Source organism: Mauremys reevesii, linkage group 1 (assembly GCF_016161935.1).
Source record: "Mauremys reevesii isolate NIE-2019 linkage group 1, ASM1616193v1, whole genome shotgun sequence".
Lineage (NCBI taxonomy): Eukaryota > Metazoa > Chordata > Testudines > Geoemydidae > Mauremys > Mauremys reevesii.
The window spans coordinates 162542544-162557888 of NC_052623.1; the positions used below are offsets into that span (position 1 = coordinate 162542544).

The window sequence follows — 15345 nt, forward strand, 5'->3', positions numbered from 1 at the left end:
GCCTTGAAGAAACTGGACCATCAGAGCATCTTTATAGGGCAAAACTAGATCAAAAATCAAAATCAAAAGATGATGGCTTGTGTGTGTATGTTCAAAAAATGTATTGGTAACACTGAAGTAATCACTCATTTGAAAATAAAATTGCAGGAGGTAGGAATTAAGAAAAACAAAAGCAAAAAAAACCCATTTTAAAAAGAGAAACTGAAGATGTCCCTTCTTTTTATCAGCTGGCTACTTCCCATTCCAGTCATAGAAGAAGAAAGTCCTTTGGGTTGGCTAGAAGACAAAAGAAAATAAGTAGATGAAAGATCATTGAACTACTGTAAAAGTCTGTGTCATTTTGCTTTGTTGTAGCAACATTTCTGGTGTCCAGTGGAAATCTAGTAATAGCAATAAAGATACCAGCCCAAGTGGCAAAAAATGATATTCTTGTATGTAGTCTTTATAGAGAGACCAAAGTTTGAATGGGCATAGAAATGAATTCCTTTATTACTCATCTTTGTAAGGGTTGAAGCACTCTGTATTTGTGGACCTGTGCGGGAAAGCTTTTATGCTGCTGTTCATGCTGTATTTGTTCTGTAGCTAAATATTAGACTCCAATTTCCACAGTTGTCAATCTGGCACTAAATTCGATAATAGTAGCAATAAATTAATAATGATAAATTATATACACACATTTGATCCTGAAGGATATAAACCATTTCACAAAATTATTGTTCCTTTTCGTAAAACATGTAATCACATATCATGCTTCAGGGCATCAGCTGATCACGGTGGGACTGGGATTTCCTCTCCCCCGCTCCCCATGTACAACACTATACGCACAACTGGCCAGGTACACCTTGACAGGTTTTTTTTTCCAAAATCCTCTTAAGCGTCATGCTCGTGGTAGGCTACAGCCTGAGGAAGGATACTCGATGTGATGGACCATTTTGCCTGAGCTGGTATCGAAAATTATGTTTGTACATAGCACCACTGAACAGCAACTACAACTGTTGTGGTAAAGTGGTAATCAGCTAATGTACAACATACAGCTCCTGAGAGGGGAAATTTTGGCTAAGGATATCTGAGCAAAACCATACATTATGGAAGTACAGTGGAATCTGTCGTGTCCATAAAGAGCATCCCAGAGCATGGTTTTTAAGGCCTTCTCTGAAAGGCATTCACCCCCAAAGTACAAGAAACTCAACGTATCCCTCTAGGACAGTGGTTTTCAAACTTTGGGCCATGACTCAGTACTAGGAACTGGCCAATGGGAGCTGGCATGGGGTGGTGCCTGCGGGCGAGAGCTGCATGGAGCCGGACCTGCTGCTGGCCGCTTCCAGAGCACAGCACAGTCCACAGTGCCAGAACAGGTGGAAAGCCTGCCTCTGCACCCCAACTGCCTCACTGACCAGGAGCCGCCAGAGGTAAGCCTGTGCTCCAACCCCATGCTCCAATCCTCTGACCCAGCCCTGAGCCCCTCCCCAAACCTGGAGCCCCCTCCCGCACTCCAAACCACTCATCCCCGGCCCCATCCCAGAGCCTGAACCCCCAGCCAGAGCCCTCACTGCCCTGCACCCCAATCCTCTGCCCCAGTCCAGAGCCCCCTCCCACAACCTGAACCCCTAATTCCCAGTACCACCCCGCAGCCCTCACTCCAACCCTCTGCCCCAGCTCCCACACCCTAAACCCCTAATCCCCAGCTTCACTGGGTCATGGGCATCAACAATTCTCTTCAACTGGGTTGCCAGAAAAAAAAGTTTGAAAACCACTGCTCTAGGAGGAATGCGAGACCATGTCTGGACATGAACAAGTGATTCCAGGGAGTCAGACTTGAATCCAATGTCACTAAGCCACCTGTCCCATCATGATGAGAAACCAAAATCTGGTAGGTTGGGCATAGGACTGGGAGTCAGGAGAGCTAGGTTCTAACTCATAGTTGACATCTTCAGATGTGCTGAATTCATCGGAAGTTGTGATTGGTCAGCACCGTTTATATGAAGCCTATGTGTGACATGGGCTGTCTGTGGTGTAGTTACCCTGTCTGTAAAACTGGAGTAATGATACTGACCCATTTTTGTAATGTGTTTTGAGATTCACGGATAACAAATATATCTGTGGATCTCAAAACACTTAACAAAAATTGATCAGTAGTGTAACATTGTAGCCTCCACTTTTTTGAAGGACAAAATAAGTCCCATATTTATCTAGTTGCCTATTATCTTAGAGTGTCATTTATAGTTACTAAACTACTATGTTCAGTTGTTATTGTATTAACAATGTTTAGGTGATATAGTAATTTGCACCTTGGAAAACGAAGGTTAAAGATACTGATTCTGTACTGGACACATCTTTATTCTCAACATTTGACAATGGTACTAGGATTTTAATCTCTGAATACCTATGCTCTTGAATTGACCCATTATCCACTGACTCAGATCTCATCTCTATCAAGCAATGTCAAGCTGAGTGCAACACATTTCCATCCAATTCTGGAGGAAATTCAAGTGTCTCATTAGTTTTAAAATTATATCTCCTTTATTATAAATATGTCCATTTTCCAACATATCCTTGTATGAGGCATGTGCTACTCTAATCAGAACTGTAGCTTTTTATTTCCGGGCCTCAGGCAGTCACCTTTGTATGCACCATATCTTTTTACCAAAAATGTGTTACAGAATGTTTCCTGAATCAGGCAAAGTATTTGTTTTACAGAATGTTAGCAGTTTATTTTCATGGAAGAATTTATGGATGGTCACCTCTTTGTTGATTCTGGGAAATCCTGAAGATAATTTGCTTCCCATTAACAGTTCTCCAGGTGAAACATGCTGATGTCACTAGACTGTGAAACATATAAACCCAAGTATGTTTGTGTTACTGCCTAGTAGTGGAGTTTTTTAGCAGGCCTTGGAGAATCAGTACCCCAGATCCCCTTTTCTGCTTTTCTATTTGCTTGGTGATGAAATGGACTTACAATAATTTGATTTCTTATGCTGATGTAAATATTCTATGTTAATGAATAGAATAATGTAGACTATTGTCCAAGATTATGATTGCTAGGGTTGCAGTTTTGGTGAATAGCTTTCATGTGAATTAATGCAATACTTGATTTGTGCTTGACAGCATGGCAATCCTCTGGAAAGCTGGAATAATTATGAACAATAAATACAGTAGCCCTTTCCATTGCAAAGTAATAAATGAGAACCTGCCTTTTTCAGTGCAAAGGGGGATATTGTTTCTGTCACAGTTAGCTCCTGAGGTTTATTGCAGTACGATTTAAGACATAATGACTTTTCTTGTTTTCTGCTCATTGTCTTTATTCACATTTGGTTAATTAACAGCTTCACACTGTATTAGATTATTCAGTGTCCTTAATAAAGCTTTAGGATTTAATTTAGAAAAGAAACTCGTAAAATGATTGTCTGCCCTCAATAACATTGCTCCAAGTGCTAACTCAAACCTGCAATGGATGGTACTACTTACATAAGCCACTAAGCCACCTATACTGGAAAATTTAGGTCATCGGTATAGTATAGCACTGGTCATTCTGCTGTTTCTGCTTTGCTTCCATTGCACTGTTTTTCTGGTGCATGCCGTATATCAAATTAAATAAAAACACCTTTTACAGGCTCAGTCACTTAACATGGTTTTCTGTCTGGCACTAAAACAACAACAAGAAGATTTGTACATATGGAGGATACAAATAATTTATACACTTCTGTTTTCCAAGTGTGTGGTCATTAGTTAAGCACTGGAACAAATTACCTAGGGAGGCTGTGCAATCTCTGTCACTGGAGATTTTTAAGAACAGTTTAGACAAAAATCTGTCAGGGATGGTCTAAATAGTACTTAGTCCTGCCATGAGTGCAGGGGATTGGACTAGATGACCTCTTGAGGTCCCTTCCAGTCAATATCTATGATTCTATGATTATGGGTCTGATTGAAAGCCCATTGAAGTCAATGGAAAGACTCCCATTGACTTTAATGGACTTTTAGATTAGACCCTATATGCCTGAGGCTGTCTTCTTTTTTTTTTTTTTTTTTTTTTTAGAACCTTCGGCTCAGAGTACTTCAAACTCTGAAAGCCATAAATCATGGTTGTCACCTTTGCAAGTCTGTCTGTGCAAGTATGTCTAGTAGTGGCACCTCATGGTCAGCTCGTAGTGCCAATATTGTCACAAGTAGTTAATCTCCTACATTGTGTATACTTATTGGCACATTCTGGTCAGTTCCTCAAAACCAACACATCTAGTGACCTCCGCAATACATATCTATATCAGATAACTCAGATCATTTCTCTCTCATTTGAGCATGACCTCAAAGAAGTAGAGATCAGCCAAAAAATTCCACATTTGTTTCTAGAACGATAGGCACTGGTTTGAACCACATCATTTTAAAGTAAAGTGATCTTTCTAAGAGGTAGGTAGTATTAATATTTTTGTTATCATATTGCTTTGTTCAATGATATTTAGGTCTGTTTTTCTGCTTTATTTTCTTTGATTTCCTCTTTTTCTAAAACCTGTCAGCATCCATAGTTATTTTGATACAAAAGGGCAGCAGTTTTTTTTTAAAATTGTTGCTTGTTCTTAGACGCCTGTTCCACCTCTGTCTTCCACAGCTAGCACTCCTGTGCTGAGTCTGAGGATATGTCATCATATGAGCCTGATGCTAAGGTTGATCACATGAGACAGCAAGTGGAATTTACCATTCAACCTTTCCCCGCCCTGTAATCTCTCACACAGTGGTGCACTATATATATATTTTCAATGGCAAAAACTGCTTTAAATTGGTGCAAATTCAAATTAAGAAAAATCAAAAGTAAAAAGTTTAGCTGTTAGATTTGAATACTGAAAAGTTATATTTTTTATTTTGTTTTGTGTAAAATTTTGTGCCCATTTCTAATTTTTATTCCCATTAAAATTCCTAGAGTTGGCCAGTAATTTTCTGAATTATCTTCTCAGCTGCACTATTTCTCAATGATTCCTTGTTTTTCCCTCAGTTCCCCCTAGATTTGTGGTTCAACCAAGTGATCAAGATGGGATTTATGGTAAAGCTGTAATCCTCAATTGTTCTGCAGAGGGTTATCCTGTACCCACCATTGTCTGGAAGTACTCAAAAGGTATGACTTCTTTCATAATCATTTGGGTCCATATTCTGGTACTCATACTTCAGTTTAGTAGCACCTTACTCCATGTAATTCAATAGCACTAGTCATGGAGTAATACTGAATTTGAGTTACGAGTACCATAATTTATTCCCCTGATATTTAGAGTAAGTAGTACTATTAAAATTCATGTATTGCATCTTCATGTATGTGTATACATTCCTCTGTGGGCATTTGACTGTCTACAGTGATTTTAGGTTCTTGAAAGTAAACCTGAATAAAGTCCCAAGAAGAAGGGTATGGAAGGTAAATGTTGCTTTGATTGCTGTGACCTTCAGAACAAGGTTCATTGGTACTACTTGCTTTGGTTTTATTTCTTTTAAAATCCATGATAACACAGCCAATCATATCTTTTCTGCAAAGAAGAAAGGTCAGATAGTATTGGCATAACCCAGTAATTCAGTATGCACTTTACATAATGCTTTAACATTTTATTTTTATGTAACAGAGCATTAAAACTGTCCCCACTTGACCCCAGCTAACCACATGAAATTGACAGCTTTTTAATTAAAATGTGCTTCCTGCTAGATTGTCTTTTAGCCAATTATCTGTTAATGCTTACCTTGTGTCAAAGCTGGTGTTATTCCAGAAAGCAACTGTACTGTATACATTAGTTAGATGTTAACCCTTTACCACAGTATAAAAGAGAATACGTTATCACACCACGTTGTATGTAGACAAAAAAAACCAATTGACTTCTGGCTAAAATTTGGTGCTGTTGGGGGCACTAGCTCAGGCAACACTACATGTCATTTTCAGTTTAACAGCACTGTTTTGTTTTTACCAGTACATGGAAGAAAATATGGAATTAATTTAAACACTTCCCGATGTGCTTTTATTTTCACTTTCCATGTTGTGCTAATAAGGAAAAGACAATTATTCTGTATTCCATTTGTATTCTGAAGAGGAAGGCCAAGTCAGGCTAGCTAGATTCCAGCTAACAGCATGTAAGCACCACTAGGGGGTTTTTTTAGTAGCAGAAAAGAGTAGTTTCATTTTAATGATGTTCTACACATCTAAGTGAAAATCCTGTAATGATCTCCATTCATAGCTCTTCCTGAATCTTGGATGAAATAGGTTTGTCATGCAGAACGAAGTTTTAGCTGATATTAGAAGTGGTCAAAAATGTTTGAATTTTTGAAGTTCCAATTTTTTTTTTCCAGAACAGCTCTAGCTGACATGGACAATATTTTCATGCTGACACTGTATTTTGTTATTACATCATGATTTCATCCGAAGATTTAATTAAAATGTTGTACAGATCTCTAGGCTACACAGTCCATCTTGTCTTAAAATGGCACACTGTATACTGTGACAGGTTTGTACTAGGATCCAAAATAAGTACTGGGATGGAGGCCTTTAACAACAAAGCGCACAGGTACCATCAAGTTTGTAGATGCCATGTAGAGTTTACAGATTATCAACAAATCTGAAAACCAGTTAGCATCATGGCCAATATAAGGTTTCTAAAGTTAGTGCAAAAGGAAAGGCAGAATGGCATTTGTGCACAACAGGATAATGTTTGACAACCTTATCACTTCTGCAGACTTATGACCTAAATCAATAAATAAACACAAGTAATAATAAGCAAGGTGGTATTATCCTAGTCGCTAAGGAACATTCAGTCACATCACAAAACTCAGTACACAGTAATGCATGATTGACAGTCACTGCTCAGGATGGACTTTGGCCTGGAATAGCTGATGTTTTGCAAGTCAGGAGTGAGATGCCCTTGCATAGCTACATGTAGATGCTTTCCCAAATTGTGCCTGTCTCTCACCAGTGCTATTAGTCCTTCACTCACTTTCTCTGAGCACCAAATTACCCACAGAATTTTGGATACAACAACAAGAGAGCATCTGTGCACAGATACCTGGGCTTTGCACTGCCACTACACACAATTCACACTACACACTATTTCCCTTGCATTAACCACAAGAAAGTTGGTTCATTCAAGAAAAAGAAGTAGGAAAAGAGAAACAACATTAATGTGACTAATACAGTTGAAAAATCATTAATGACAGCTAATATCTGTGCAGACATTATCCTATAATATTACCAAGTTCAGTGCATCTGCCTAGGTAATCTTCCATGTAACTGCCAGTCCCAAAAGTAAGCTCTTTTAGGATTAGAGAAGCTTAAATTTGCACATGTTAAATTTTAACATTCCAAATGTTGTATTCATGAGTTGTTATAGCGTTCTCTTTCCCCATAGTCTTTTCTCATTCCGTGTTCTTTTAGGCTTACTCAGCCCACTGCTTATAGTAATTAATGTTGATGGATATCAAATTCATGTACAGAAAGTTATATAAGAGAATCCCATTGAAAAATATATCCATGTGATTTCTCTGATAATGCTCCCTACTGCCTCCCAAATTAGACTGTCAAACCTTTGGAACAGGGCCCTTGTCCTTGTATGTGTTTGTAGAACACTTAACACTGTGAGAACTGATCCTGATTTGGGCTTCTAGGCACTATGATAATATAAACATTATATTGTAATCAACTATCTAAATGTAAACTAAATTGATAGCAATGGAAATTAGCGATCAACAATACAAATACTATCTATGTAATCTCTCTAAGGTTTTCCAAGGAATCTATCAACACAATATCAAAGCATATGTCTATCGGTGGTCAGGTGTGTGGTTGCTGCACATGTAGACTTACCCAAGCTAACTTAAATCTAGCTAACTCAGGTACTGGAGTAGTGAAGCTGTGGCAACACAGACTTTAGTGTGGACTATACAAGTCCACATGGGACGCTGGGTGCTTACTCGTGTGGCTAGCCTACACTGAAGCCCATGCTGCCGTGGCTACACTTATTGGTACCCATGCTAGCTAGATTAAAGCCAGCTCAGGTACGTCTACATTAAAGCTAAGTGAATTTTTTTGGATAAATAGTTTATTTGCCAAAAAAAGAACAGTTTTTGGTGAACTATTCATGAATTCAGGCTGAATTTGTCAAATAATTTCAGTTGAAAACAAAAATGAAAAAAAAAATGGACAAAATTGAAAGTCTTTTTTTCAGTTCAGCCACCAAAATGAAAATTAAGTATTCCCTGAGCTACACATGCTGCAATCACACCTCCACTTGCCGTGTAGACCTACCTTAAGTGCCGAAGCATAGACAATGGTAGTGCAAGATTCCCTTTAAACACAGTTCAGTTCTAGTCTGTTCTAGAAGGAGTACCTGTAAAAGGGAAAAGGTCATTTAGTTGCCATACACAATTCTTGTTGAATTTTGTGCGGAGAGCATTTGTAGCATTAGAATTGGACTGAAACCACCAATGTTGAAGTGGGAATAGGGAAGCAACCATATTCAGTACAGACTTGGGCCAAATTCAAGCAACTGAGGTACTGCATCTTATTCCTTGTCCCCTGAATCATCCAGTCTCTCCATTCCCATGCAAAAATGGCTTCAGCTCAATCATTTGGGATTGGAAATGGGACCTTTATTCTCTTGCATGAGCAAGACCTTCGATGTTTAATGATTATTCAAGAATCAGTGGATTCCAGATCAGAAACATGCACAATAAGTTTGCTACTGAAGGGTATTATGCTTCACTCGGCTGTGTGGTGGAAGGGAGTCAAAGTGTTCAGCTAAGGAGTGGAAGGGAAAAGTGGCCACATGGGAGGTTAAGCAACTCTGTCTATTTGCCCTTTTCTCCTTGTCAGTTGTTCTATACAAGCCCTACTCCACAGAGCTGGGTAGGGTACGGCCAGTGGGACGTGGGAAGGAATTGAGGGAACAGCTATTCTGTGTGGCTTAATCCTCTATCAAATCAGCATGAAAGCACCAAAATGTAGTGCTGCCATGTGCAAGAGTAAATCCCTCTTGGCAGTTTTTCCACTGGGGACTGTGATGGGGCTCAGTGAATGTCAATGCAGCAAAGACAAATGCTGTGCTGCCTTGTTGTGTGGGAAGCCTGGGAGAGGAGCAGACAGGCTGAGATCTAAGGGGCATGACTCTGTTATTCCAGCAAATCTTTGTCTGTCAGAAGAAGTGGCAGAGTACACACTGCTTGTGGACCCACCTCCAGGAAGTGTAATGGCCCAGGCCCTTCTAGATCTGTCCTCCTTTTTAACATGTGAAAGGAAGCATATGGAGCTAACCAAGCGGATGATTAATTTCTGTCCAACCAGCCTCCATGTCTGCCAAGTCATAAGACAGATCTGAATTCTGTATTTTAAACTAGCTGTTAAGTTGAGCCTGTGGTGGGTTGCCCCCCTTAGGATGCCACCTGATGTGCTGGGATACCACTGAGCCCACCTGTTCTGTCCGCCAGGGCAGCCTTTTTACCTGTCTTGCTGAGCCAGGCTCTTAAGCCTCCTCCAGCACACACACAGGCAGGGCCACACCCAACTTCAGAATGACACAGGCACTGAGATCAGCTCTACAAGGCCTCAGCTTAAGGGACTTGCCCCAGCACTGAGGTGTCCACCTCCCTTGGAGTGCAGACCCAAAGGTATATTGTCTTGTGCTGTAGAGAAATCTATACAACGCAAGCTCATAAATTCGCCCTCTCCCTCAATGTGGAGGAAGATATGCACAACTCCACCCACCCCCATTAGAAGTTACAGAAACTGGGTTTAATAATAAACAAAACAAATTGTATTAACTATAAAAGGCAGATTTTAAGTGGTTAAAGGGGTAGCAAACAGAACAAAGCAGATTACTAAGCAAATAAAACAAAACACGCAAACTAAGTTTAACAGATGTATTGGAGCATGAGCTTTCGTGCATGCATCTGACGAAGTGGGTATTCACCCACGAAAGCTCATGCTCCAATACGTCTGTTAGTCTATAAGTGCCACAGGACTCTTTTCTGCCTTTACAGATCCAGAATAACACGGCTACCCCTCTGATACTTGAAACTAAATTTGATTCACTAAAGAAACAGGTTACAAATATAATTTCTCACCCTAAATCTTGTCACAGATAGATTATAGAAAGTCTTGAAAGGCAGCTACACTGGCCTGCAGCTTGAGACTTCAGGTATTTCCACTCACAGACTGGATGCCCTCCCAGCCTGGGTTCAACCCTTCTCCCTTCAGTTCAGTCCTTGCTTCCAGGTGTTTTTCAGTGTCTCTTTGTGTGTGGAGGCAGAAGAGAACCACAATGATGTCACTCCCCTGCCTTATATAGCTCTTGTGTATGGCGGGAGCCCTTTGTCTTCCAGTGGAAGAACACTGGCATTCCAACGGGGTGGGTCCAGTACCAGGTGACTCACACCCATGTCTCTGCAGGGCTGTGGCAGCCATTGCTCGTAGGCGGTCTGGAGTGTCCACAGGAAGACTGAGCTCTTTTACAGCGCATTGTGTTTGCTACTGGGCCATTAGCCCTGTCTGCCTTTTCCATTATTGTACCTGAAGGGCTAGTTAGGGATGACACCCAAAGTAACACATTTGAAATGCAGATATATAGTCAATATTCCTAACTTCAGATACAGGAATGATACAGGCATACAAATTGGATAATTACATTCAGTAAATCATAACCTTTCCAATGATATTTCAAATGAGCCATCTTGCATAAAGTATATATCAGTTGTGTCATATCCATTTCATAAGCATATTTTCATAAAGAATACAGAGTGAAATGTCACAGAGCCATTTAGGCAGCTTATGACAGTTTCCATATCTGCTCCCTGAGGGATTTGCACAGTTTGGGTTTTGTTTTTGTTTTTAAAAGTTTAACAGCTTTGTTCACACCTTATTACATTCTTTACAGCTCTGACTGAGAAAATTAACAGATTGAAATCCTTTAAATTGTACATTGCATTTTAATTTGGTTTCATTGCTCCTACTCATGCCAAAGAGTGAAGTTTGGCTACATGTCTACATATTTGCAGATATCATAGATTTACCTTTAGATGGTTGTTTCAATCCAAAAATTATTATTAAGCTGGCTTCTGTTTGCATAACTGATGCTGGTAATAGAATGCTTGGTATCAGTTATTAGACATCCCAGTATATTACAGTACTCAGTCTAATCTAATCTAATGCATATAAAATTCAGACATCACTGTGGTATCTAGGAGCCATAAAAACTATTTCAAAAGTAACAATTATCTAAGAGCATCATACTCCCTATTTTGCCTGATGTCCAGCCAAGGAATGCTCTGCGCAAGTCAGCGTGGGGCTGCAAAGCTGTCTTCCACTTACATGCACATCTCAATACTGGGCCACCCCAGACGCCACAATTTGCGGAATAACACTACAGCACTGGTGTATGGAATCAAAATAGATCAAAAGAGTGGGACTTAAGTACACCGTAGGCCTCATGCAGGCCCTATGAGAATATGTACTATTAGAAAGGGATACCTCTTAGCAAAGAATAAATATATCTGAAATAAACTGAATTTGATGGACACATGCAGGAGGGTGTTATACAATACTGTAAATCTAACCTTGAGAAGTGAGGATTTTCTTAAGGAGATGAATATCAACAACTCCATTTCAGCATTCCCTCCCTGCTGAAATTCCCTTGACTGCAATGCAGTTACACCAAAGTTGTGTTTGGTTCAATGCCTCATTTCACTGTTGATAGAAAAGTGACCAGTGCATGTTCTGAGTGAGTTGTGCACCAACTATAGTTCTTTTATGGCAAACTGCACCTGCAGTTAGATGTGTTCTTGCATCAATCTGAATGCTGTCCCAGAACACAGTGACTCAGAGATTATGTGTGATCAGACTGTCAGTTGTAGGAGGAAATATTCACTGCTACCATGAGTTTAGTGAACAAGGTCCTTAAAGTCCCTTGAGCATTCCATGTTTACTACAATAGACATCCCTCATGATCATAAGGAATTCATTTGGTATATGCATAAGGAATGCAGACTTTGTGGCTGTTCAGCTGTAATTTTGAATAATTTATCAGCCACTAAATGTACAACAAATGTGGCTTTTTACCCAGGAGCTCTCTGCAAATCTTCCTCTCCCTCTTACTCCTTTTTCCCTCCGTCTCCACCCCCCACTTTGTAGTGAATTGTAACTACAGTTATAATTGATAAGACTTTTTTTTTTCTTTCCATTGAATGACTTTAGTTTTGGCAAAAGGCATTCAGTTTGTTCTGTAGATGGTTAGAATGCCAGAAAGCAACATTTCATTTTAATTGAATTTAGCCTGTAATAATAGATAGCTGTTGTAGTGCTGCCTTTTAAATAAATTCTTCTTTCCCCACCTCTTCCCTTCTGATTAATCTTTTGGGTTCTTCTGTAGGTGCTGGGGTCCCCCAGTTCCAGCCCATTGCCTTGAATGGCCGTATCCAGCTTCTCACAAATGGCTCCTTGTTGATTAAACATGTGCTGGAGGAAGACAGTGGATACTACCTCTGCAAGGTCAGCAATGATGTGGGAGCGGACGTCAGCAAGTCCATGTACCTCACTGTTAAAAGTAAGAACTAAAAGCAATTCTTTTTGATCCAAAGCAGAGTTACAAAGGTTTGTTTGTTCCCGATAAAATAGGTTTTTTATTTGATATTGAAATTCAATTGCATATTCTTGTAACTGGAATGTCAGTATAGCTGGGTAAAGTTTATTTAGGAGAGTTAAAAAACAGATGAAAAGGCAGAGCGTTGACACTACTTATAGTTCAACAGTGAAGAATGTGGTGAGAACATTCTTTGGGTAAGGACAAGGAGTGAATAATGAAGGAGAAATACTATGAGTATCTGCTAGCAAGCCCCAAGGTTGGCCGAGAAGAAGGATGAAGAATTCCTGGGCTAATTCTCAAGGTACCGTACGCAGCAGTTATTACATTTATTTTAAATTGGTCATTGGTTGATTGTTTTCAGAAAACACATACATATTTACTTCTGCAAAAGATTTGGTCAAAGCCTTTTCTATCTGATCTGAGATCTTTATGGGGCTTAAACGTATCTACTTTACTGTGTGGGCAGGAGGGATAATTTTTAACATATGTGTTTGTTCTGTGTTTGTAAAGGTCCTAGCACAATGGGGCCCGGGACCATGACTGGGGCTCCTAGGTGCTACAATAATACAAACAATACATTTTAATGATAATATATACACAACTTCTTTTAATGTAAACACAGGTGAGACTATAGAGATGATGATATTGTCATGCTGTCTGGAGTGGCTCACAACTGAGAGTGCCAATCTCAGGTCAGGCTGTCAGAAAACAGGGCAGACACCCCAAACTCGTGGTATGTTCTATAATTAGATTTCACCAAGCCAGTAACAAATGTGTATTCCTGGATCACTAGAACAGTCTTACCATGGAGTCACGGACAGCCCCCTTAGGCTCTCCAGCCTATCTTATCACCCAGACAGGTGGATTTTGTGATACTAGTCGCTATACCAAACATCACATCACATCAGGTTATTCCCAATCCCAAAGGGTCAGTCACTTACCCCAGGTCAATGGATACTCTCAATCTCACACCAAAGACAACACTGACAGCCTATTGCTCTAGTAAAATAACTAAAGGTTTACTAGTTAAGAAAAAGAAATGAGAGTTATTGACAGGTTAAAATAGGTAAAATACACTAACAGTTGAGTCTACATTTGTAAATCCAAAAGGATAGCAGAGATGTGGTAATCTGCTAGTCTCCAAAAGTCTTTCAGGGTTACCCAATATAACTCTGGGGATCTCTGTCCACGCCCTCAGTATTTCCACTCTTCTGGAATCCAAAACAGTCCAGAGTTGAAGGATCTTTCCTAGAATCCATCTTTTATATCTTCTTCACACAGAATGCTAGCTGACAGCTTTTGTACCCACATGGGCCTTCCTTTGAATAGATAATGAGAACAGTACACCTAACAGTCCATTAGTTTTCATGAAGTTCTAATACCTGAATACACTCTTCATTTAACACACCTTTGATCTAGGGTTATTTAATTACATGGTATATATAATGTAGAAGTAATGTAATAGCAAACTACAGGCTATAGACAGACAAAAACAATACAATCAACATCCCCCCTTTGATTTCTATTAGCATATGAGTGAATTAGTTTGAACACATACTAACACTCAACCCTTCTTTGATATCCACATACAAGTGAATTGGCCTATGGTTTTGGCTAGAGCTGGTTTATCAGTGTCACAGATATTCCAGAGGAAGTCACAATGTTGATGCATTTCCTCACCATAGAGAGGTACAGGAAATAGTGACACACCAGCACACACCATCCTTCAAACATTCCTTGTTGACTTATTAGAACAGCATTGCTGGAGATCACCAGGGACAGCATGCACTTTCATGTCTGTTGTATTTCACAGATTGATTGAATGCTTTGGGAGTTCTGGATGTCAATTGTCTTGACACCGGGCTATCTTCGAAAGTAAAAAGGTATTTTTCCCTGAAAGGGAGGGAAAATCCAGATTATTAATTCTTCATTGGATCTGTAGTCTAGGATATACAGTTTTTGAATACTGTTATATTCAATGTTGTAAATGGATTGCAAAGACTAGTGTGAATCTTATTACACCTGCTAGTTATAGCCTCAAACGTCTTCCATGCTCTAGTTTATCTTTTGTCAAAAGTGACACACTGATTGGTACGAAGGAGAGGACCATTTTTCCTGATCACCGCAGAAATGACCAGAGTAATGTGATATCCAAAATTTCCAAAACCAAAATTATGAGCAATTACTAATGGTTTTCATAAATCAGGTTTTAACACCAGTTTCCCTTGCTTCTGTAATTGACCATTTTTTGAACCAGTTTTCAACCACAGTAGCAGTACATTTCTGTAATACGCTATAGAAAAGCATCTTCTCCCTAGTTGGCAGCTCTGCACAGTGCCTGTCTGATCACTGCATGCAGTTTCATGTGTGATAAAAGAGCATCCCTTATCAAATACGAGCGGGGGCCTCCCTGGAGAGTTAGTTACTGTTTGAATCTAATGAAAACCCCTCTGGCTCTAAGATAGCAAACACACACATGCATGTACTCTCACACATACACACTCACACACATACTGTTCCCAGCATGGGATTAGTAAAGCAGCTATAGCATACAGTGTTTGTATGTGGGTGTATGCTTAAAGGAGATTCAGACTTAGTTTTAATCAAACATACATTAAGGGCAATCTGGTTTCTGGAGTGACATCAGTAGACTAGTGCAGTTGTGTGCCTATGATATGGCTGAATCCCCAGTTATAATAGGGATTATGATGGTTGAAATGTAATAAACTGCTGTTACTCCAAAGGAGACCCTATACCTATG

General features: G+C 39.7%; 1 protein-coding gene across 1 annotated transcript in view; it reads left to right on the forward strand.

Moving 5' to 3' along the window:
- Window positions 1-15345, forward strand: part of DSCAM (DS cell adhesion molecule) — a 627413-nt gene that overhangs the window by 415554 nt on the left and 196514 nt on the right. The window contains exons 10-11 of the mRNA XM_039513797.1: window positions 4982-5101; window positions 12372-12545. Coding sequence (XP_039369731.1) covers window positions 4982-5101; window positions 12372-12545 — 294 coding nt within the window. The remainder of the gene's footprint in view (window positions 1-4981; window positions 5102-12371; window positions 12546-15345) is intronic.